This window comes from Filicampus tigris, chromosome 18, assembly GCF_054856515.1.
Source record: "Filicampus tigris isolate MCC_2025a chromosome 18, RoL_Ftig_1.0, whole genome shotgun sequence".
In the NCBI taxonomy this organism is placed as follows: domain Eukaryota; kingdom Metazoa; phylum Chordata; class Actinopteri; order Syngnathiformes; family Syngnathidae; genus Filicampus; species Filicampus tigris.
In genome coordinates this window covers 7,472,501-7,496,261 of record NC_141234.1, presented here as the reverse complement: position 1 = coordinate 7,496,261, position 23,761 = coordinate 7,472,501, and the positions used below count along the sequence as shown (strand labels likewise).

The following is a 23,761-nucleotide window of genomic DNA, read 5'->3' as shown; positions in this document are numbered from 1 at the left end:
CCTTACTTGTGCTGAATACCAAGGAAACCAAGTGCTGTTAACTGTAACTTCAGTTATCAAATATAAAATAGTTCCTTGACCTATAAAAGGCTACATCATTGATTTGAAACAAACATTTTTTTATATTTACCAAAATAATGTGTTTGCGTAAACTCAGCTGTGCAGCTGCCTTGTTAGGGTTATGTTGTTGCTTGTTGGAGTCGTATTTGCCTTCTCATCCGTTATGTCAATTGTGTATTGTGAACAAGCATCCTGCAAGTAAACAAGCCAGCTCAGCACACGCAATCTGGGATTCCTCTCTTCAATTTACCTCATCAAACAATCATCGATCCTCTTTCTCATTGTCTATCAACATTTCTGTTATTTATCCCTCTTCCCATCGCCTCTTTGTCTTCCCAATAATCCTCCCGCCCCTCCATCACTGTCTTGATCTTCTTCGTCTCTATCCAAAATCCTTCCGTCTTGCTTCCTGTTCACCCTCAGGTGGACCGCCCGCACCCCCGCTTCCACTGTGACTTCTAATTGTTTTTGTCTTGCCTAAAGCCCCCATTTTTGAAATCATCCATCATCATCCCCTCTTTTCTTTTCCTGTCATATAGCTTCTCCCTCGCTCGTCTAAAGTTTGCTTCGAATGGAGCCAGGGTCTGGTTTTGTATCTGGCGCAAGAGCTCCCATGATGCCTGGATGACAAGGATGGAGGAAGTCAAGCCAACAAAATATAATACAAATAATGAAGCAACACATGCTGACACACAATATAACAATACTCAGTCATATATTATTTATCCTCTGCGAAAAACGGCTAATTTTATTACAGTTTATCACTTAACGGTGAAACACTTCTTCAAGCATGACGGTATTATACTGCTGCCGGTGGCCACATTGTGCACAACAGATGGAGTATTATTCTTATTAGTTCTTATTAAAAACACATTAAATAATTGTGGGGGAGGTTGGGGCATGGGGAACGGAATAATCACAATTCCATTCATTTCAATTGGGAGGATGAAATGCAAGTATTTTTATTGCAAGAAAAATCATAGAAAAAAATGAACTTGTATCTCAAGACACTGATGGGAAAATTCGTGAACAAACAATTGAACAAGACATATGTTAAAGTCGGCCTTGTTTTTGCTTCTAGTCATTAATGACTCTTTCTTCTGTCCATCTATTGGTGGTGTTTCATCCCAGTAATGTCAGATGGCTTTCTGATAGACGGCTTTCTTGTATTTCTTGTAGGAGATGCCACTTAATTGAATGTCCACTGGTGAACCTCGATGCAATTTCACCATTCTTTGTTTGGCGAATGTCACCCTGCTGCTTAAGTGCAGTGTTACCACTCCTGCTTCTAACCTTTGGAGAGTGCCTGAAACTTGTTTTCCATCTTCTCTCAACTTTACAATTGCTTATTTTGCTGCGTCAACAAAAACAAAGGTTTGTTTCACAGTGCTTAATGGATCGACCACTACTCATAACAATGGAAAAGTCCAAGGCAATTGTACCTGGACAATTTGGGAAGTATTTTAGTGCCATCCCCTAACAACCACAGATGAGTCATTTCACATTGTGACTTTTATATGCGTCTTTATGGATACACTGATGAAATAAAATGGGACATTATATGCGTGCTTGTTGTGTTTTAATGACACCTTACAGCCTGTATAAACCGTAGCTAGCCTCAAAGGAATTGCGAGGATTTAGACAATTAAAAGTTGTATCTCCTTTTCCTTACTTGTGAGACGTGTGGCATTTATCTATCAAATCCTTTGTGACAGCCTCTTATTAAAGGCGGCGCTACGAGGTGACAGCAATCTGCTAAGAATTCTCACGTCGGAAACACGAGTGACACTTGGCGTGGTCTTGGTTTTAGTTTTGTTTTTCCCCTTAGCGCATTCTTGTCGTGCATGACCTTTTTTTGATGTGACGATCGCTTTCTTCTCCTTCTTCACGGGCGCTAAAAGTTAAAGGGACCCCGGGGACGTTACTTGTAACATCCCATAATGCGTCATGTAGTGATTAACGTTGTGTTTTGTGGGATTTCTCTTTTATTATATGCTTGACTCACCGGACACTTCACACCACCTCTGATTGAAGACATCCACTATTGTAGAGCTGGATTAAAAATGTACAGCTACTAGGTATATGTATACTACCTCTACCAAGAAAAAAAAAGTACCATAATATTAAATAAAATTTTGTTGTTGCAGTATCAATCATTGAAAACAAACCAAAATTTAAAAAAAGATCAAAAGGAAACACAAATTGAATAAAATAAAAGTAAATACGTTACAATTTAAATTGAATCTAGTGAAATTAATCCAGTTTAAATGTACATGAAAAAATAAATTAAACATGTTCTTGGGGTTGTTGAAATAAAATCAATGAAAAACAAGCAACAGGAGAAAAAAATAAATACAAAATAAAAGTATGAAAGTAAAACTACAAATTATCTTCATTTTATTTGATTATTTTACAATTTATCTTTTAAAAGTAATATCAATAAAAGGTATAACCGATGCTCAATTTTTAGTAAAATGCCCAACTCTGAAAATAAAAATATATAAACACTATAAACACAAATGTATAATACTTTCAATACACTTGACTTAAAGTGCTTTATACGCTTCATACATCAACTAAATACGTTTTAAATATAAAGTTAATATATTTTAAAAACTTAGGACACTATTAAACATATATTGTCCCCCCTGTTTGATAAATCATTTCACATGGATAATACATTGTTCACAATGTATTTATTCAACAGTGAATAGAGCATAACCAACCATATTAGTTGTACAGTATTTTGCAATATCCAACTAGCTAACAAACAAATTTGCAGCAATTTAATATATTTGTGGTTTATATAATTAGGACAGAATTAAATGTGCAGGTGTTTTCTGGGAGAAGGAAGAATGGAGATCTCCATGGAGATGAGTGGATCCTATCCCATTGGGGCTATGGCGCATTCACCTCTCGGCACGACGCTATTTGTTTAAGATGTCATAGATGACATTTAACATTCACCGATAATGGGGTCTCTCTCTCCCTACACACACGCACCCCCCCCCCCCCCCCCATACACACACACATAGAGCAAATAGAGCTTAAATGTGCGTGAATAATGGCAAGGGAAACGTGCTTGACAAATGAACGGTAGAGACAATAAATCACAATTTCAGGAGTTTGTCGTGGGTCTTGATCATTTCGAATCTCTTTGCAACATACAAATGAGAGAACGGGGGAGCGCTTGATTCATTCATCTTGATCCCCCTCCGGATTTAGACAGACACTGTCTTGTCTCTTTTGCTTTGTTTACCCTTAACTTGTACTCCGCCTCTTATCGTTCCTTTTGGCTGAGATAATTTCCAAAGCAGCGGGGGTGGCATTCGCTCAACGACGCCGAGAGAAATGAAGCATTGGGACGCACACAAAATGATTGATTTTTCAACAGCAATCGCTCTCGTCGGATCGTTTACTCGAGGGGAACATGCCAGCTTATAACAAAAAGGTTCCAGCGAAGGGCGGTGTCTTGCTGTGAGGTGTTAATCACGGGCCTGTTTCACGCAGAGTGGCACATCATAGCCGTAGCACGAGATCCTTTGACTTCAGTGTTCCCGTGGATCCTCAAAAAGACTTAAAAGGCATTCATTCAATCCATACATTTAAAAACAAAGCCTTAATTAACATTAAAATGCCTTAATCTTTCGAAAGTCTTAACACGATTGGTACAGTAGGTTTTTGTGATTGTAAATAGTCTCAAATCTCAAAATGAATTAACCTTCTTCCAAAAAAATAAATTGCCAGATGACTTTCGTGGTAACATCCTGCAATCACAACAGAGAAACCAACAAAACAGGTATGTGGTTTAGTCGGGACTCTTCTGAGCAGATGTACCTCAATCATGTACTGTCGCAACTTTGGACAACTTGTGACATTGCGAATTGAGTGAAATTGGTCTCACATCCAAATTAAACATACAACAGCTTGTGGAAGTCTGAAAAATGTTTTTTTTTTAACATGTAAATGTTTGTATGTTAGAAATGTTCAGAAGGTAAAGTAGACAGTGTTAAAATCTGAACCCTGCTTGGTTGGACTGTACGTTAAAGTCCAAGGTTAAATTCAACATTTGTTAAAGTCTTTTTAATTCCATTTGAAATTAAATGCGTTGCTTCTCCACGTGTTAGAGTAGTAGTGTGAAGTTTTATAATTCTCATGACATCCATGCTAATTTTCATTAGCCCAAAATGGCGTTTTGCATTGTTACCATGAAGCTATTTTAGGCTGGGAGTGACAAATAAACCAAAAACAAGTCAGGCGCCGATCTTCGCCACTTAGCCCCAACCGCATTATAGCACAAAGGCCACAGCTGCAGTACTTCAAAATATGAAGCCCTGCTTTCAGTTCAGTGAGCTTTGGAAGTCAGGGGCTTAAACAGTATCAATATTAGGGAAAGAACCATAATGACATGCAGATTTTATCTGACTTGGAAATTGAATGTAATCAGGGGTCAAACGCTCGCACTGTCGGAATTAAAAACGCCATCCATCATTGACGTCGCCACGCATCTCCTCCGTATGATGGAGCATTCCATCGCTCTTCTGCCCTAATTGGGCTAAATGTTGGACGAGTTAGTTGAGTGGCAGACAGCAGCTGCTCCTTGATTTGTGGACAGATGGTGGGCGGCGCTGAAGGTCACCGCGCCGACTGTTTATGCGCCAGCGTGGCAGAGATGCTGTCACTTTTTCTGATGATCTATTGAGCTGCCGAGCAAGGGACGACGATGGTGCACTGTTTGACACAGTTGCATGTGTGAAAGATAAAACACTGACTGATAATAACAGACTCTGACCAGATTAAATGTATTTTTTTTGTAAATGGCTACAAACACATTATACACATACTAAAGCGCGGGTTAAAACACCATGATGGTCTGACCGGTATATGTTCACGGTTTAATGAACAGATGACGGACTGATGATGGACGGATGCCCAGGCCACTGATGATTGATGGACCGGCAAACTTTCATAAAATGCCCACCTCTGCTTTACAGTAGTACCTGTTATATGGATGGACATAATACAGTAAATTGAGTTATTTCATCAAATGAAACTCCACTAGGTTAATGCTAGCATGTAACATAAAAAGCCATGGTGGGCTAATTCAAATCAGCTTCAATGTTAAGGCCTGATAGACCAAAAAGACGCTGGTCAACAGTGACAGACACTTACCCTCCGTGGCGTCGGGCCGACTGTCGGCACATCATGCTGGAAAAATACAGCATAACGACAGACAGTGATGCTGACCATGAAAGTAACTTCTGCACTTGCGTGAGATGTAATACCAATCCATACCATCGGCGGCGGTAATCACTATTCCTCCTGGTTAGAAAAAGCCAAAAACTATTGGCCGGGGTCGGATTATAAAAACCTGAACAATGCATTCAGCTATATTTTTCGCTCAAGATGAACTCCCACGTGAAGTAAGCCCTCGCTCTCTTGACACAGTATCGTGAAATACTACCGCATTTGTCATTTCCTGTTATTGCCCTGTGTGCTGATTCGCTAGCTAACAGCCAATCAGAGAGGCTAAATGTCACAACTCAAGACGAATGATTCAACATGCTGAAACACCAACCAGATGCTTCCTGACAGGGTCTGATGTGACGGTGTTCCGACGTCCCGACGCTTACCGACATCGGATTGTTGTATCTAGGGCTTTACAGTAATTATACATCTTCAAAACAACAACTATTTTTAACACACACGGAGTAGCAACACATACCAGAAGAACAGATAAAAATACTCACAAGCATATTGTATATTTCTCTGCTCTGTTAGAACAACATTGACTGGAGGTTCTTTGAAGATCTTCTCTACCTCTTCTTCTTGCTCTTAATTACATTCTGCATTTCTTCCAGTAAACCTCAATGTTGTCTGCCACGTTGCCGGACAACAAATATCCCTTTTAAAGTGGATGATTAAACTATGGCGCCACATTTGATGGCATAAGTTAGCATCTTAGTGTCACTCATTTGTCTAGTATACCTGCTTTCGACTGAATTGGGTGCAGTCCCGAGGGGGAGTTGGAGCCCTAAAATTGGTGAACATTGATCAAAATATTACCTAGTGCAGTTGACCTAGAGTTTTACCGCTCTCCTGCAGTGCCCGTGTTTCTCCAGTAGATGGCGCACTGACCCTTGGTGGTCCTTTGTGGCAAGCCACACCCACTGTCTTTCTGCACGACAGAAGTGGGGAAAAGGGTCTTGTCTAGCGATGACGTCATTCGGTCGTGCAAAACACAGGCCATCATATACGCTAAATATACATTTCCGGGTCTGGAAGCGAGTGAGATTTGCCCACCACCACGCCAAATTAATCCACTTTATGAAGCGGATTGTAGCGATAGTGAAGCCTCGCACTTCCTGGCTTTGGTTGAGCGTCAAGGGGAAGAGTCTTTCGGTCTGCCGCCGGCCAGCCACAGGCGTCGTCCGCCGCCGGCCGCGCCGTTGCCATAGTTACAGTATATATACGTTGAGTTTGCAAACAATTCTTAGCCATGACCACAGTTTGACTTGTCATACTTGTCGGCCACATTCAAATCATGAATTTGATCCCAATTATTATTTTTGTTCTCGTTCACGTCCTCCACTAAAGATTTAAAACAATGCAATTTTTTCTTTGTTCCTTACTGTTTAAGTTAAGCTTGTTCCTTGCGTTGCTCATTGCAAAGAACTTTGCTTCACACTAATCTGTAAGATATTTATTGTTTGCATTGTTTATTCTTATAATAGTAATGTGTTACGCTTATTTTTATGATTTGAATTGGTTCATTTGGTTTAAATTATTGATATTTTGTTATTAGTCACATTTTATATAGTGAAAAATAATAGTTTAATTGATTGTTTTGAAGATGTTATTGTTCAATAAATGAATATCTATTTCCACAATTAGAAAAAAAGTACGGAAAGTTTTGAGATAATTGAGGAGCTTTTGAGCATGGAGTTGCTAAGGAGGACAACGCAAGGAGAGGACTTGTATGAACAGGTGTGGAGGCGCTGCATCTTGCATATTGTCGCTGTCCTGTGAAAAACACTTATCTCCAATTTTGGAAACTTTTTTAAATTTTCACATTAATGCAATGTCTGTAAGGCGGGAACACCATTAATGTAAAAATAAGAAAATGAAAAAAAAAAATGGAGATGTTTTTCACAGAACAGTGACGATATTCATTGACACAAACGTACTACCTGCATGAGAGCTCTTTTGCACGTTTGAAAAGGGGCAGCCATCAGTGCACGCTTGAAGTCAATCGGCTTGTTCGTTTAATTGCGTGTGTTATCTGGCCTAAACACTCGATGCAAATGTTTCTGGCCGGCCCCTCTGTCAAATTTTACATCCCAATGTGGCCCGCAGGTCCAAAGGTTTGCCCACCCCTGGTTTACACCATGTGTCTTTTACATGCACTTGACTTATGAGAATTTTTTGTAGTGGGTGGGACTTGGTTTGGAAGAGGGAGTGAGTGGAAGGTCAGATGGTGTCAGATGGCATCAGGTTCAGGCGGTATCAATCCAAGTGGAAACGGATTCCCCCCGAAGGAGGAAAGTGAGGCAGACGTCTTTCCTGGAAGTCGTGATGGGCAATGTCGGAGCGCTTCAAGGAGCTGCTGTTGAAGAATGACCCATTAAGCTTTATGATTGAAAATGGAAGAAAGTAAAATGACATGGCAGGGGGCAGTCTTTTTTCAAATTGTGTCTGGAGGCATTTGCGGTGTTTACTCAACTGCAGATGAGGCGGGGGTGACTAGTTATATTACATTCTATGTCAGGTGAATAAGAAAAATAAAAAGGGCTGTTAGGGAGAAATTCACTGCTCTTTTTCCACATATGCAGTCCATTTAATTATTCCCTGTAGGTAAACTCAGTAGCGAGCGGTACTGGTCTGGACTGACTGATGGCTATACATAGAGCAGTACCACACACTATGGATGGAGAGATGGATGGATGGATGGATGGATGGGTGGGTGGAAGTAGATGAGAACAGCCGGGGATGGATGGATGCAGCCTGAAGTCCGGAAGAGGAAGGAAAAAAAGATGATGTAATCTCTTCACACTGACAGTGGCTGATTGAACCCACTATGTTTTTTTATTTTTATTTTTTTTGTCCTATGGGGATCGGGAATTTCACCGAGCGAGCAATGCAAACAAGAGATGGAGTTATGGGGGTTGTGGTGAGGAGTGGAGAGGTAAAAAGAGGCAAGAAGAGCAAAGAGGAGGAGATCTCCAGGAAGCATGCAGTAAGACGGAGAGGGATAAAGAAAGAATACTCAGATGACGGGGATATTGATGACAGCGCAGTGGGGGGTTTATGGTAAACGCAGGCGGGGATAAGCAGGCTAAGAAGCAGGGATCAAAGCCCCCAATGCCTCATAAGAGGGAGTGGATGGGAAGAAAATACCTTTCGGAGATTTCCACTGGGATTCATTGTTGTGCATTGGTCAGCAGGACCACATTTGTCGTACCAGCTCTTCTTTTTTGGAATCATATTAAACAATATGGGCAGTGAAAGCGGGTCTAAAAATAAATGAAAATGATTTTTATGGAGAACAACTGCAAACTACAGCTTAGAAAGATAGAGAGGAGAAAAAGACAAATAGCACACTTTAATGTACTTAAGAAACATACAATAATGACAGTTAAATAGCTTGTAAAAAAATTAAACTGTTTTTTGCACGCTTTTTGATTAAATTCAATGGATGTTGTGCTGCTCCTTCATGTTGCCTGAGGGTGACATTTATTTAACATGGACACACGCAACATTGTGGAGCAACCACGTCAGTGTCCACTGGATCATAACTGCCTTGGGATAACACTGGTCAAGGAACACGTTTACATCCTCCACATTTTAATTTTACAAACTGGCTGACTTTTTTCCAGTAGGTGCTGCTGTTTTGGTGAGCAAGTGATTCTCAAATGGACTTTATCTTGAATAACTTGCCCTGCTGTATTTTATATAGTATTTGCAAACAGTTTGATGATGCCAAATTGTTCACACATGTATATGAAAGAATTGGCTCCTGGTTTGCTAACCAGAGGAACAGTACCTACGAACTCCGGTCCTCGAGGGCCATTGTCCTGCCTGTTTTCCATCTCTCCCTGCTGCAACACACCTGTTTCAAATGATCAGCTCATCCGCAATTTCTGCAGGCACCTGATCCTGATCCCGATCGTTTGAATCAGGTGTGTTGGACGAGGAAACCCCTAAGACATGCAAGAGGGCGGCCTCCGAGGACTGGAGTTTGACACCCCTGTACTAAAGCATGTAAAAAAAAAGTCTCAGAGGAATTGCAGTTCGGCGAATGTAATTGTGTAATGTAATGTAATAATTACAAACAAATTCCCTGCTCAGTATAAAAGTCAATCTTGCGCTGTGTAGAGGATTCTCCTCGACTCTTGACAAGCAGTCACTCTACAATGTTGTGTACGATCCATAATTATCACCCAGTGTTTGAAGGCCAGAAGACAAGTTAAGACCGTAGCGGTTGAGGAGGGTGGCGAGCTGGTATGACTCTGGGAAAAGGTAAAGGAAGGGGCAAAAGTCTCGCTCGCTGAGGTGATGTGAAATGATGCACACACACCCACTGAACTCCATCTTGTGGGTCAGTGCTTCAGCCTCCACAGGTTGCCTTGTGCTGTACGAGTACATCACTAAGGTGCAACAGGACAGAAACAAAACTGACTTGCTGATAAATGAACTCTCCGTTGGCCCTTGCCATGAAACCACAGTGCTTAAGTCAGCCCCACCGCCTCCCGTGCGCCTTACCTGTATGTGATATCACAAACACAATACCTAAGGGGATGTTTCCTAATACAACAAACCGCAGTGGTGTCCGTACAGAATGCAGCAGGAGTCAGTGCTGGTGTCAGACACTTTCTCACCTTCTGCAAATTGCCACGTTGCTCTCCCACTGACACACAGCTATTCCGGGTGAATTCAAGCCCCTAGGTGTGAAAGCAGCGGACAAAAGTCTATACAGTGTATCCTTAAGCAGCCAGGCTATCATGGTGATGTCGCCGCAGGTGGATGAAGTTGACGGTTGTGTCTCAATCTCACCTTAAAATAATACCATAATTACAGGGATGACCTTTTTTCCCCCATCGACAGAACAATCTTTTATCTTACTGAACACTGGTATCTTTAAGAAGTATCTATCGAGTAATGCAGAGGTCCCCAACCACTGAGCCTCAGTCTGGACATAAGATATTTTATTGTCATCGGAGTCTGAAAAGACTGCAAAAGCTATTATTCCTTATTGTTGTTTCCAACATGTATTTATGGTGGTCATTCAATGGTAGGCAACAGTTATGTCTCATGAACAATAAACACATTTTCCAACGTTTAGCATTTGTTACTTTGTATTACTGCACGTCTTCAATACATTTGACACGAGCTAAAACTGGAACCTAACACTTAAATCCTGCTTTTTAGTTGCTGTTGCTTTCATACCACATCATGTTTTGTTTTTCCCGACCTGTTCCTGTGATCCCCGCGTCTATTCCTGGCTCGTTCTGTGTTGTACTTCCTGTCTGCTGTGTGAGTGTGTGCGCCTGATCGGTTTGTTGTGTTTACGCTGTTTTTTTTTTTTTTTTTGGGGGGGGGGCATTGCCACCCTAAAGGAGGCACCCCCTACGGCCACCTGGAGGGTGTGGCTCCTTGCTGTCGAAGCACCCATCAGGGATTGCAGGATGATGCTTGATTGTTTCTGCCGGGAAACGTCATAACTGCACCTGCTGGTGTCATTGTCCTTTGTAAGAATGTGTTGTCTACATGATTTGCCTCCTTAATGTGTATATCTATAAATTATACCGGTATAATTTATATTCACTGTTGAAAATGCTTTGGACATTGTATCTTTTTCCACTGGGGCACCAATTTAAGCAGCAATTGCTAACTTATAACACCTGATGCCCCGGTGGAGCAAAAAGGTCCAATGCCATCCAATGTCGCCCTCCAACCCGTCCTCTGTATAAATTATGTTTATAATTTATGCCGTGTGCACAGCGCCGATCCATGTGTCTTTATCTGTTACGCAGCAAATCAGTCAATAGTCGCAATCCTTGCGAGTCGCCAATTGAGGAGAGAGAGAGAGTCAAATGTCATTTGGGTGTTGACCGCAGGAACTGCAGCCTAACCCTCCTCACAACCCCACTCCAAATACTTTAGGTGATCAGATTTATTAATGCTAATTTTCTTGAATGAAATGATAGTTAACAATAATTGGCAACCCCATTTCTAACACTGAAGCCATAGTATGTGTGAACTGAGAGTCAGCACATGTTGGGAGAGAGAAGGGCTGGGCCTCGGGCTGTCTTGCCTGCTTGGTGGAGTGAAAATCAGTTTCCCATTCCATTTTTTTTCCCCGAATTGACCCACCCATCTAAAAAAAAAAAAAAAAAAAAAAAAAAAAAAAAAAAAAAACAAGTCTGCCCTTCAGTCCCTCCTCCTCCTCTCCCTAACCCAGGTTTTTCTATTTGTCACTCTGATTTGATTGACAGCTGAGGACACATGTGGGGGCACTGTGCGGGGCGGCAGTGGGGTGGTGACCAGTCCCGGTTACCCCGGCAACTATGGTAACCAGGCCGACTGTACTTGGATCCTATTGGCCGAACCCGGAGACACCATCTCTGTCGTCTTTACAGACTTCCACACCGAGGAGAAGTATGACTACCTGGAGGTGGAGGGATCTGAGCCCCCAACCATCTGGTGAGTGGTGCTTACTGTTATGCTCAGAGGTGTGGTCAATGTCATGTTTGGAGAATTGACAATAAGATGTTCGATAAGACATGTTGTTCTACACTCAAATTGAATTCCTTGTTTTAACATACAAGAGATAAGGATTTGAGAAATTGCGACTTGGACTCAAGTCGACTCGTTTTCATGACTTGTGACAAGACTTGAGAATCGAGCCTTGACTTGGTTTGAAACATAATGAGGTGTTACACGATTTTGATTTTGGGCACATTAGACCTTCTTCCGCATCTGACAGAACAAGGCTCCATGGCTGTGTGTTGATTTTTTTTTGGGCATCCGTTGAATAGTTCAATTGGGAATATACAGTCTTCTGGCCGTTCCTGTACGTTTAGTGAGCATTAAAGATAAAGGGCCAGCAAATGTTCCCCACTACTTTTCAAGTTATTAATATCATTATCCCACCCAATTGGTCACGCTTTATGAAGACCAAATACTGCAGGTAAGACTCCATAAATAAGGTTACTTAAGACAAAAATATTTCAGACTTGCATGAGACTTAAGAGGTTATGACTTCACAATTTCCCTAACACTTGCACATTGAACTAGTAGGTGCAGAGGTGTAGGAATATGCTATCCCACGGCACAAAAATGCATGATCAGTTAGCGCTGGACTTACTGTTTTTAAATGGATTGTGTTATATTTATTCGTGTTTTTCCTTACAAATATTTACTGTAATTATGACCATACTCCTGCGTTAAGGTAGGTTCGTGATAGCCTACGTCTGGGTTTCTCCAGGGACCCCTTACAGTGAAGAGATTGTTCCATGTACCCCCTAATCCAAATGTCAAATGATCATAACTACCATGTGCACCACTAAGTGCCATGGGGATTATGATAATTGAGTCCCTTTTCAGGCAAGGAATCATACCATTAGGTACTGCAGGTTGTAATGGGAAAGGAACTATATTTGGTTGCTTAGCTTTTGATATATCATTATTACATATTTGGTAATTTAACCCCTTATTAGGCAATAAATCTGTACAACTCTGTGGGAAAAGGCCCTGGAATTGTTGGAAATACTTCATGCATGCAGGGTTATCAGATTTATCTTACAATCATATCAGCTTTTAATTGGGCCAAAGCTAAAGAAGGGAGGAGTAATTCGTATTTTGGTTTATTTTATTGGCACTCAGATTTTTTTAATGAGGCTCACATATTTTACTTTGCGAAATGCAAAACCACTTAGCTCTACCATTTAATGACAAATGACAAGGGTGTAATGAGCTGCGTTTATGTTTTTAATACCGTATCGACCTGTGCACCATTTGTAATGATTTGCAGATGTGTCACACATCTTGTTGATTTCAGACATAAAATGGTTGGATTAGTTTTACAATTTGAAAATTATGAGATTGTTATGCATTTGTATCAAGAGTCAGAGAAGTCATTCCCCAAAATGGGTCTGTTTTTAAAAGAAAAAAATCAGCCTCCAAAGTTCTTCACAGTCAGGAACATAACATTTGGTGGACATGTCTGTCATGAGCCGACCCATCAAGAAAGTCTCAAGAACTGATGCTGTAAAACACAGAGGAAATCAGTCATTTTGGTTTGAAGGTTTCTCGTTAAATTCCTGGTATATTTAAAGGTACATTTGTCTGGAGGAATATAATGATGGCTGCTCATAAGAGTTTAAATGAAGGGTGAATAACCCGTTTCCATGGTTTTCTTGATCACTTACCATTCTTACCTCAATAGCTATTGCATTGTACTGCCAAAACAGTGCTTTTAGGCATTCATTGTTTTCTTTTCTGTCTGTTTGTCACGTGAGACACCTTAAGTGGTGCCAGGCATTAAAATAAGAAATTGAAAAAAAAAAAAACAAGGTGGTGTAATCATTTTTTCCATGACTTTAAATGGATAATGTCACAACTCTGTGTGCTAGCACTGAGTCATCCCATACGCTATATGTCCCAACTTTTGCATCTCCTTAAATGTATACGGTCATATACGGTTCATGTGTGGCCCCTAAAAACTTGTCTCAGTCAAAAAATAAAATTAAAATACAAACAAAAAAAACAACAACACACCCTTGAAGACTGTTTTTTATTCAACATGCCAATTGATAGAAAAGCTTAGCATCCGGAGACATTGCAAGAAATCTCAAGAACCCATACTATAAAACACATGAGAAATTTGGCAATTTTTGTTTGAAGCAGTCATTTCGGTGTCAATTGGACCATTTTCTATTGTCCTTCGGAGACAAGCCTGTCATAGAGATTTTGTTTGACTTCCAAATTCAAACCACATGTACTAGATGGGCAAGTAACACTAAATTGCAAAAGTTTTGTTTCCACTATTGCGTGCTGTGTCCGCAGCATGCACAGTCGTGAAGTCTGATGACTCGCCATAAAACTATAACCAATAACTCGCTATAAGAGGTTCTGATCTCATTGGATGATTCAGGTAACATACCTAATGTGTAGTGGATTAAGGGAGCCTACTTGAATCAAACAACTGCACAACAAATATAGCATTACCATCTCCTGACATCCAACTTTCTGCCAGTTTCCAATTTTTAGCCTTATAACTAACTCAATCCTGTGTTATGGCACACTCATTTCCCCAGCAAGAATAAGTCAAGCCAACTATGTGTCAAAGTCCACACCGATCTGGCTGAATGGACCACGGCTCAGAACTGAAATCCCCAGTTGCATTTATTTTGCAAATATGAACTTTTCAACCCAATTCAAGATGGGGGCTCAGGTAAGATGCGAGCATTTGCGTAGGGAGTAAACAGACAATGTCTCCCTGGAGACATCAGCACATCCCGTCCACTGTTTAGCCTGACTCAATTCTGACTTAAAAAAGAAAAAACAACATCCGTGCAATCCTATTTTTAGAAATAGAGTTTCCAAAATACAGCTAGATTAAAAGGATTCTATAAAGTAAATGTTTCTACAGCATTCACAGAAGGTGAAAACCAGCACACTACCATACTTCAGTAGATATGCCTGGAGGGCAAGGGTAGCCATTACTGCAATATTATTACAATTTAGAAACTGCAATAATCGAGAGATGTGGCAGAACAAATCAGTCTGTAAGCTCACTGGGGAAAAAAAAACCAATGCACACATGCTCTCAAAGTGTAGTTAAGATTCCCTACTTTTGAGAGGCTTTGAATGCTTCTGCAGGTGCTGCTGTTTTGGTTTGTAAGAGTTAAGCAATTAAATCTTTATTGAACAAAAGTATGATGGGGGATAAAGAATAAAGAATCCATCTAATTTTTTTAGGTTAATTATTATAGGTGAAAGCAACTTTTAAATAGCTGTCCACTGTAGTGACCACCCTGCTTGAAAGGGTGAATTTTTATCAAGCCCTTGTGTAAATTTGTATGTATTTTACTGTTAACACATGCGTTTGTCCTGTAGCTGCGTCTTCAGTTGTCTTAACTGCAACCGCGTTGCCATGGGACACACTGTCTGTTTATTTTTGCTTACTTTGTGCCGTTCTTCAGCCAAATGTTATAATAATGAACAAGTGCGTGTAACAAGTGCAACCATAGTTTTGTTCCATCCCCTGATTTTGAGAGTGCCACGTGCAGTCTCTGGATTGTTTTAACAAACGACCATGATCTTTTTATCACTAGCGAGACATTTGTATGACCACGTTGTTATTGCGACATCTGACTAAAGAGATGCACGATGTTGAACCCAGCCACATTGTTTCTACTTCCCGAGGATGGAAAAATATTGAACACATGAATCATTATACACGGTACATTATTATTCTTACATTCCTCCCTGTTTCAATATAGTATAAAGCTAAACCTACAAAGCTAATAAAGCTAACAAGCCTAATCATGAAAAATCTAACACATGAATCATTATAAACATTATTATTTTTACATCAATAAAATACGGTAATGATTTATGCTCATTACATTGACTTTCCTCAATCTACCATTGTTTTCCCTTTTCCAGCTACGTCTCATTTTACGATTCGGATTGGCTAAAACAGCATCACGGTTAGGACTTACAGTGCCACCTGCTGCTTTGGCAACAGGCCAACAACCTTAAATAACCGCTGTATTCACAAAGGGGCGATGCACATGAGCGACGTGTACCTGCACATGAATGCCAATGTGTCCCTCAAAACTGTTCTCTCAGCCCATTATGTCGACCCCACCCCCACCCCCACACCGCCCTCAGAACAATTACACACTAATAGCTTGTAGCGTGATTTAATCCACATTGGTTACAGCATTGGCTGATCAATACCCTAATTTGCCCAAAATCGATGAGCAGTTGGGGACTACGAAATATTATGAGTGTACCACCTGACAATACACAAAGGCCATTTGCTGTGGGGGAAATCTACCAGCGCTGGCTTCTAAATGGGGACAGATAATAATAGATTTGTCTTTAGACTCTGTGAAGCAGCATGTGGCTCATTGCCTGAGGTTGAATGTGTAATCCTCATTCAAATCGTAAACAATGGTACGTCTTTTGTTAAAGTGCCGGCTCATATTGGTTATGAGTGGGAAAGAAGCTGCCATCTTAGTGAGAGGACCTTATGTAAAACTCTTGTGTGGACATCACGCATGCATGTAAGCAGGTGCCACCATCATGACATGAGATCTTTAGTGTGACTACCGTCCACACGCACTACAATTAGTTGATGTTTGTCCTTTGTGTCCCCTGTATAAACTGCTGAGGCCTCATGTTGACAAAGCGGCTCTGTTGACTCTGCTCTTTCCATTAGCCAGCCCGGAATTCTTGTCTTAAAAAAAAAAAAAAAAGACAGTCCCCGACGCAAATTTCATTTAGCAACATCAAATAGGTACCCATGGTTATTATGGGCAGGCCCACAAAAAAAACAAACTCTCACCCGAAAAGACACTGAGTCTGCCATTTTGGTTTGAAACAGACATTTTGAGGTGATCAATGACATTTACAGGGGGCCTGAACAAACATGAGTCCTAGAGATTTTGTCCAACTGCTACCAAACAGAGCACTACTTTGCTGTTCAATAGGGCTATAGACTGACTGGATGAAGCTCCTTCTCTCACTTCAACATAGTTCCTTGGCACCAAGATGACAAGATTTCACCGAAGCAGTACATTGATATGAGATTGTGCTTTATCGTAAAATGGAGGATTTTTAATCCAGAATATTCTTCATTAATGCTTTGCGTAACATTTTTTTTTTCAGTGTTAGATCAAAATGCAGGACTTAAACACACAACCTATTTTTTTTAATTGTCGTCACAGGCGTTTCTCGAAACTGGGTCAGTTTGCCGCTAAGCTCCTTGTTTACTGATTTCCACTGGCAAATTGCAGGGGAAGAAGGCAGAAGCTAAAATGCTCATTTTCTGCCGGCAATTAAAAGGCAGCGCTAATGGCTGCCGCCGCTAATACCGTGACCGGCTGCGGGAGTTAGCTGTTTATCAGACAACAGCCGTCTTTTGCACACACAAACGGCCTATTTACATCCACGCACTTCATCTGGCAGCCTCCCTCTCATGCTTGTCTAATCAGTATGCAGAGAGGAGGTGCTCGTGCCTGCGAGAGGAGTATATCAATATGAGCTAAGTGCCTGTAATCCTAGCCTAACATTATACACACACACGCACAGACACACACAAATGCAAGTGTTGCATTTTCTTGTTTCACAATCAGTTGCCCTTGAAAACACCTCCCGCCTATCTGTTATCTGCTAGGAAGTAGCCCGCTGTTTAGTGATCTTTATGCGCGTCTACTTGACAGCCCATCACCTTGTGTGTGATGCTGCTGTCTCGCCACATGTCGGGCTTCCGTCATATATACATATTTTTGGGGGATTTGTTATTAACATCCCTAGAAATAAGCAGTGACAGGTTGTAGATGAAGCCAGAGTAGTTTTGGTGACATGTCAGGCATCGGGGCATCAGATTGATGACTGGTGACGGAAGATGCGCCAAAGCTAGTTGCTCCAAATTGACTTGCTAAGTATTTCATTCGCCATCATAAAACCTTTATTTAAGTCATTTTATGTACTACTGAACATTCTTAACTGCCGTACAAGTGTAAAGAGAATTCGACCACTGTATAATAATAGTAAAATGAGGCAAATTAAGGCTGCAATATGTGATAAATGGGCCCTCACACCCCCATGTTCAGGGCAAATCCTCGAAAGGATCATCAAACTTAGGGTCTGTGCTCAGCCCACATTTGATGGCAATTCAGCGTCCTTGTAGGATGACTGCTGCACTTGCGCGAATTTCCTAGGAGGGAATCTAACAGTTTTGGAGGTGAGCGTACATTTTCTTGAACAATGTTTCAAACTGAATATGAAGAAAAACATAGCAGTAGTTAATTTTAGGATGGGCAGGAGAATACAAAGTAATTTTTGCATCTGCTCCCAGCATGACGACAAAGGATGAGACCATTTTTCAATGGTTGGACAAAGCATTGAAGATCATCAATTTTCCGTCTTTTTATTTCCAGGTACGGTGGTGCCGCCAGATAAGTTCTAGATTTTTTGAGATACATCTGTCGCCCGATTTTTTTTATTTCTTGAGATTCAACCTGTCATTCCATTTTTTTCCACTCACTTCAACTGTTTAATGCCACATCCAGTTGACGTTTACTGTCAAACTTAACATAAAACAAAGCAAGTACATTTTTTTTTTTAATTTGAAACTACATAACCTTCCCTCAGAAAAGTTTGCTTCGCTCAACACTAACAAAAATATAAAACACCATAGCTGAGCTAAGAAATATCATTTTGTTGATTCTGAAAGTAGATTTATAGTCCTTCAAGCATGTTTGAACACGGATGGTGACGCAACATATGTAGACGCAGAATACTCACAGACATAAACGACACAATACAATTTCCTGATCTTGGTTGTGACTCTGTCCATGTATGTCGATATACTGCCCTCAGGTGGCCGAGGCTTACACAGCGGAAGGATCAGCACAATGTACATTGAATTAAAGGATATAATCTTGCGAAAACTGTTTAATTATTTACATTTTAATTGTCATTATTGTATGTTTTTATGAAGCGAATTACTATAGCATGCTATTTTTCTCAGAACATGTAACAGAAGTTGCCTGAAACAGATTAATGATGATAATTTAAGATCCAAGTGTTTTGAGTTACAAGCGTGGTCATGGAACAAACTAAACTCAAGGCAACACTGTACGTGTGAGTTTTATATGACAAAACACTTTTTGGAGGAGGTGGATAAAAGTAATGAAACATGACATTTGGACATTGGAAAAGTTTGAGGTGTGATCAACATAGAAACAAAATAGCTGTCTATAGGTAAATAATAATAATAATAATAATAATAATGATGAAGATGAAGGAAAAAAAGTAATTGTGATGGTGAGAGAAGACATATTCTTCCTTATGCAGCCAGATAATGTCCCAAAACGTATTTACGAAAACAACATTCAGAAAAAAAAAAAAAAAAAAAAAAAAAGCCCTAGTCAGTTCCCAGACATGATGGGTATTGAGCATGCATCTTTACCTGCTAAAGAAGAGACAAGCAACAACGGAACAGGACAGCAGTGCAAGCCTGTAAAAAGCCTGACACATTTGTAGACGTTAACAACGTCAATCATTTCCCACTTGATTGTGTAATGAAGTGAAATTGCAGTTGTACCCAATGTTTTGTTCAAATGTTAAAATATAACTTGGGAACTGGCATAGAAGTCAGTTTGTATTATTCTCTCATCCCCCAAAAATGAACTTTTGCAAAACACATCAGCCAATCGGGGAGTCTCTTGGGAATCCATTAGAGGACTATTGGCCAAATGATTGGAAACAGGCTCGGACTGAGACAATTTCCCCTGGCGGGTTCGGCGCCCCCAACGACCTTCACACTTACAGAACCCACCTTCTGCCTTCTCGGTAAGGCAATCGAGTAGACCATTATGTAATAATGCAGGAGGTGATACATTCCTGCGAAAGAGGTCCTACCAGACAAGCAGAAGGATGGGGTGCGGAATTGGGGTCCCCTGGGATCTAACTCGAGGTAAAAGGACACAAGCCGGCGAGAAATACATACATCAAACACGGAACACGAGAATACTGCAATTAGATTACAAGCGTGCAGGCAATTAAGCGCTAATCCGCCGCCATGCCACTTGAATGTAGCTTCTGTACAGGATTAGCACGTGTGAAATTAGGCACAGAATGGCTGCAAAAAATGAACCCATATTCGACCAGGGGGTAATGTCTTTCGGGATCAGCTATTAATCTGGCAAGCGGTGTAAACATGACGCAACCATTGGTAGGCTTGACATGTTGCCGATAGGCTAACACGCACATAAATATCTGCTATGCAGAAATGCTTTGAAATGGTGTGTTAAGATGAATCGGCCTCTGATATGATTAAAAACACCTTAATGAAATTGCTCGTTTGAAAAAATGGAAAGAATCAAAGTCAGGTGTATAATTAGATTAGTGTATGGTAATTTGATTGTGGTGTGTATGCAAATAAATCACAATCAAATCATTGAGGAGGGAAATAAAACAAAATAGGGCAGTCCTGCTTTGGCAAAACTTTTTGTTTTTGACACGCATCTCATTTGAATAATAAATGCATCAAAAACAATTGCTATAGTGATTCGAAAATGTTTTTAAAAAGTGTCAGATTTTGGTTGGAGGGATAGGTTGAATGGAGATATAGCTTTTTGCGGGGGATAGGGGCAGAGTCTGAAAATAGGCAAGTTTTTTCTGTGAATCATGGAGGACAGCTTGCCCAAAAAAATAAACCACTTTTGAAGATCTTAGATTATTTGTAACGAGTGCCTATCAAGCATATCTGTCACTAGCCCGCCCTCAAATAAATGTAAGTGTAAGCCTTATTAGATATTGGCATCGTATGTATGCATGATCAACATCCTTGAGCGATATTTCATTAAAACTCTATAAAAGAAAAAAAAATTAATTACAATCAACTTCCATGCTTTGCAATAGTTTAAAAAAAATGAAATTGCCAGATTGGTCTCTATGCTGCTATGTGAGATAAAGTGGAAATAAAATGTGTGTATGTACTTGGATGCTTCTTTTTAGTGTCATGCCAAAACATTTTAATGGGTTTCTTGCATCCGTTTGGAAGTGTCTCAGTGGAGTAATTATTTCATTGAGATGAAGTTATTTAATAATATGAATAATAAAACTACTTTCTTGACCGCTTGAGAACACCAAACCTTCAGTAATTTCTACCTCCATGCATTTCCAAAGATTTAAGTATAAAACCATGCAACGTGTCCATCAATGGAAGGATCATGTATGTGTATGGTATTAAATATGATATATTGTTGTATACTTACAGCAGGTGTTAGCATGTTCACATTGTATTGATTCTCATTAGAAATTGCACCAGGCAACAGGGCAATATGTAACATCCTTATGTATCTGCAAACACTTTGTCTATTCAGATTGATGATTTGCTACATGTACAAGGACAGGCCAGATGTAAAACTCTTTTAATCCGCAGGTTGCCGTGTTGCTGTATGTTATCATCCTAAATTACTAGCTAGTATCTGTGAGCATATTAGCACTTTTATCAATTCTCATTTGAAATACTGTGTAGCTTTGTCAAAGGGCCTTCGCAGGGTACTTTGTGAAAGCCACAGGCTTATATTATACATTGTATGGCACCGGAGTACCCATTTTGCACAATCCCTGCGCCAAACAGGCCACACAGACACACCACTTGGGTGTTTTATCCCCACAACGTCCAAGTAGATACTCCTTCGGCTTGTTGCGTTTTATGTTCACATCGTCCAGTTTGATACGCATTCGCGTGCCGTAGTCTTTTGTCACCGTTCTCTTTCCCTAGACGGCAGGGGGAGATGCATTTAGATGAGATAACGTGGGTCGGGAGGTGCGAGTAGGGGTCCCGTTGTGAGCGCTGATTACCCTCTGCCCACTTGTGATTGATGCTGAGTGACACACACACACCCGCACCCCCCCCCCCCCCCCACACACACACACACACACACACGCATACCCTTACCCATCTGCTGTCTGAGCAAACTGATTGATGACGGTTCCACCCAGACTACGTTCAGCCCAGCGGCATACTTCCACGGAGTGTGTATACTTGTAGGTGTTGCGTGTGTGTCCATGTGTGTGTATAGTAGTTCTCAGGTCCCACCTGTCTTAATTAGTGGAGGCTATTAAGACAGATTGCCTGATTAAATAGCATTCCCCCTACTGTCTAATGAGCACTCGCACAGTGCAAACACACGTGCTACACGTGTTCCATGTAGTTTGGCCAAATGGTGGACAATGTGGCCAATCAGAAGTGAATATTTAACGATTGACAGGTAAAACAGTCCAATGATTTAAAAACAGATGAGCCATAGGACACTGGTGGGGGTAGCAGGTTAGCCTCTGTTAGCTTCGCATTAATTTGGTAGGTCTTTTTGTGATGTTTTTTTTCTCCATTTGTGCTGACATCATGTATCTTAGCTTTGGTTAGCTTTTTTTAATGTCCTTAACACCATTTTAGCTTTCGGTTTTATTTAGCTTAGCTTCAGCTCTGTCGACTTCAATCATCTTCAATCAGCTTCAGATATCTTATGTAATCTTATCTTCTTCTGTGTCTTATCCAAGCTTCAGTTAGCTTGGCTACCTTACGTTTAGTGTCATTATTTTTTAGCTTTTGTCTTCAGTAGTCTTTGGCATATCTTAACTTATCTCAGCTAACCCTAACCCTCAGTTGACTTCTCTGATTATCTTAATTTTTTATTGTCATATCTTAATTTGTCCTAGCATCACATGGTTGCCGGTAGTTTGGCTATCTTTATTTAACTTGGCTTCAGTTAGCATAGTTTTGGTTATTTCACCAATCTATGCTTTTATTATCCGATTTCTCTGAACCCATTAAAGCCTGAAGCCCCTCGTGAGACATCTCTCTAAAACCTACAGTCGTCTTTGGAGTCACCCTTGAAAACCTGACATTTTCGCCATCTCCAAAATAATTCACATCTCAGCCCCTGTAGCAGAATTTGAGAGCTTAGAAACATGGCTTTCACAGTCTATTAATCTTTGCTCTTTCAATCGAAGATGCAAGTGAAGCACTATTTTTAATAAAAAAATGGAGTGGTAATTACCATGCTGTAGTCTCCTACACGTTGAAATTGTCATTGTCTACGAACATATATCTTATCCATACATCACGTTTGGATGGTTTAACGGCTTTAAAGCGAGTGTGACCTCTATATCACTGCCGTGACTTATAGCAGAGCTCCAGCGATCGACGGCATCCGCCATTACTCCTCGAAACAATTTTGGATATGCGCCAACAACTCACGACGCCGTCACATGTATATTCTGATGCATTTCACTGACTAAGAGACAGAGAATTGGACTAAAAAAGAAAATGACCTATACGATGTCGGGCTTTAAAGGGACAAACACGCAACAGTGCTCCCGGCTTTGGTGGTAGCAACGCGGTTATGCGCTCCCGTCCTTAATGGGTTAACTCAACTTAATATAACTTAGTTTTGCTACGTGGGTTTTACCGTCAGTTAGATTCCCCTAAGCTTCAGCCGTTCATCCTAGCTTCAGTTAGCTCATTTAGATATGGTAAGCATCATCTCACTTCATTCAAATAAGCTTCAGTTCAGGTTTGGCTTGGCATAGTACAGCTTCAAGTAGCTTCAGATATCTTATGTTCTGTTATCATAGTTGCCTGTTTGCCAAGCTTTGAAGAAGGCCTATTCAGTTAGTCCCGTTGCATTGTTTGAGTTCTCTTGTCTCAACAGGGGTTGCTTAACAGTGCGCCGTAGGTTGTTCTTGTCTTTTATTAATAAATTGAAGTCCTAGTATGAGAGTCCTGTTCAAATGTAGTCCACCCCCGCCTTCGGAGACATCGCCAAGCTCATCTTCTGTGACACCCCCAAAGTGCTTTAATAGCCGTTGCTGTACCTCGAGCGAGTGCGTCATTGCGCAAGCCATGAGCGTGGATTAATGATTTAATAATGCTTTTATACTCATTGCG

At 40.6% G+C, this 23,761-nt stretch overlaps 1 protein-coding gene across 2 annotated transcripts in view; it reads left to right on the top strand.

The window, feature by feature from the left end:
- The window catches only part of csmd3b (CUB and Sushi multiple domains 3b), a 318,466-nt gene that overhangs the window by 177,375 nt on the left and 117,330 nt on the right, over positions 1-23,761 (top strand). The window contains exons 9-10 of one of the 2 annotated variants that reach the window (XM_086013828.1): positions 11,556-11,630; positions 11,700-11,763. The exons of the other annotated variant lie outside the window; for it this stretch is intronic. Coding sequence (XP_085869954.1) covers positions 11,556-11,630; positions 11,700-11,763 — 139 coding nt within the window. The remainder of the gene's footprint in view (positions 1-11,555; positions 11,631-11,699; positions 11,764-23,761) is intronic. 2 annotated transcript variants of the gene reach the window in all.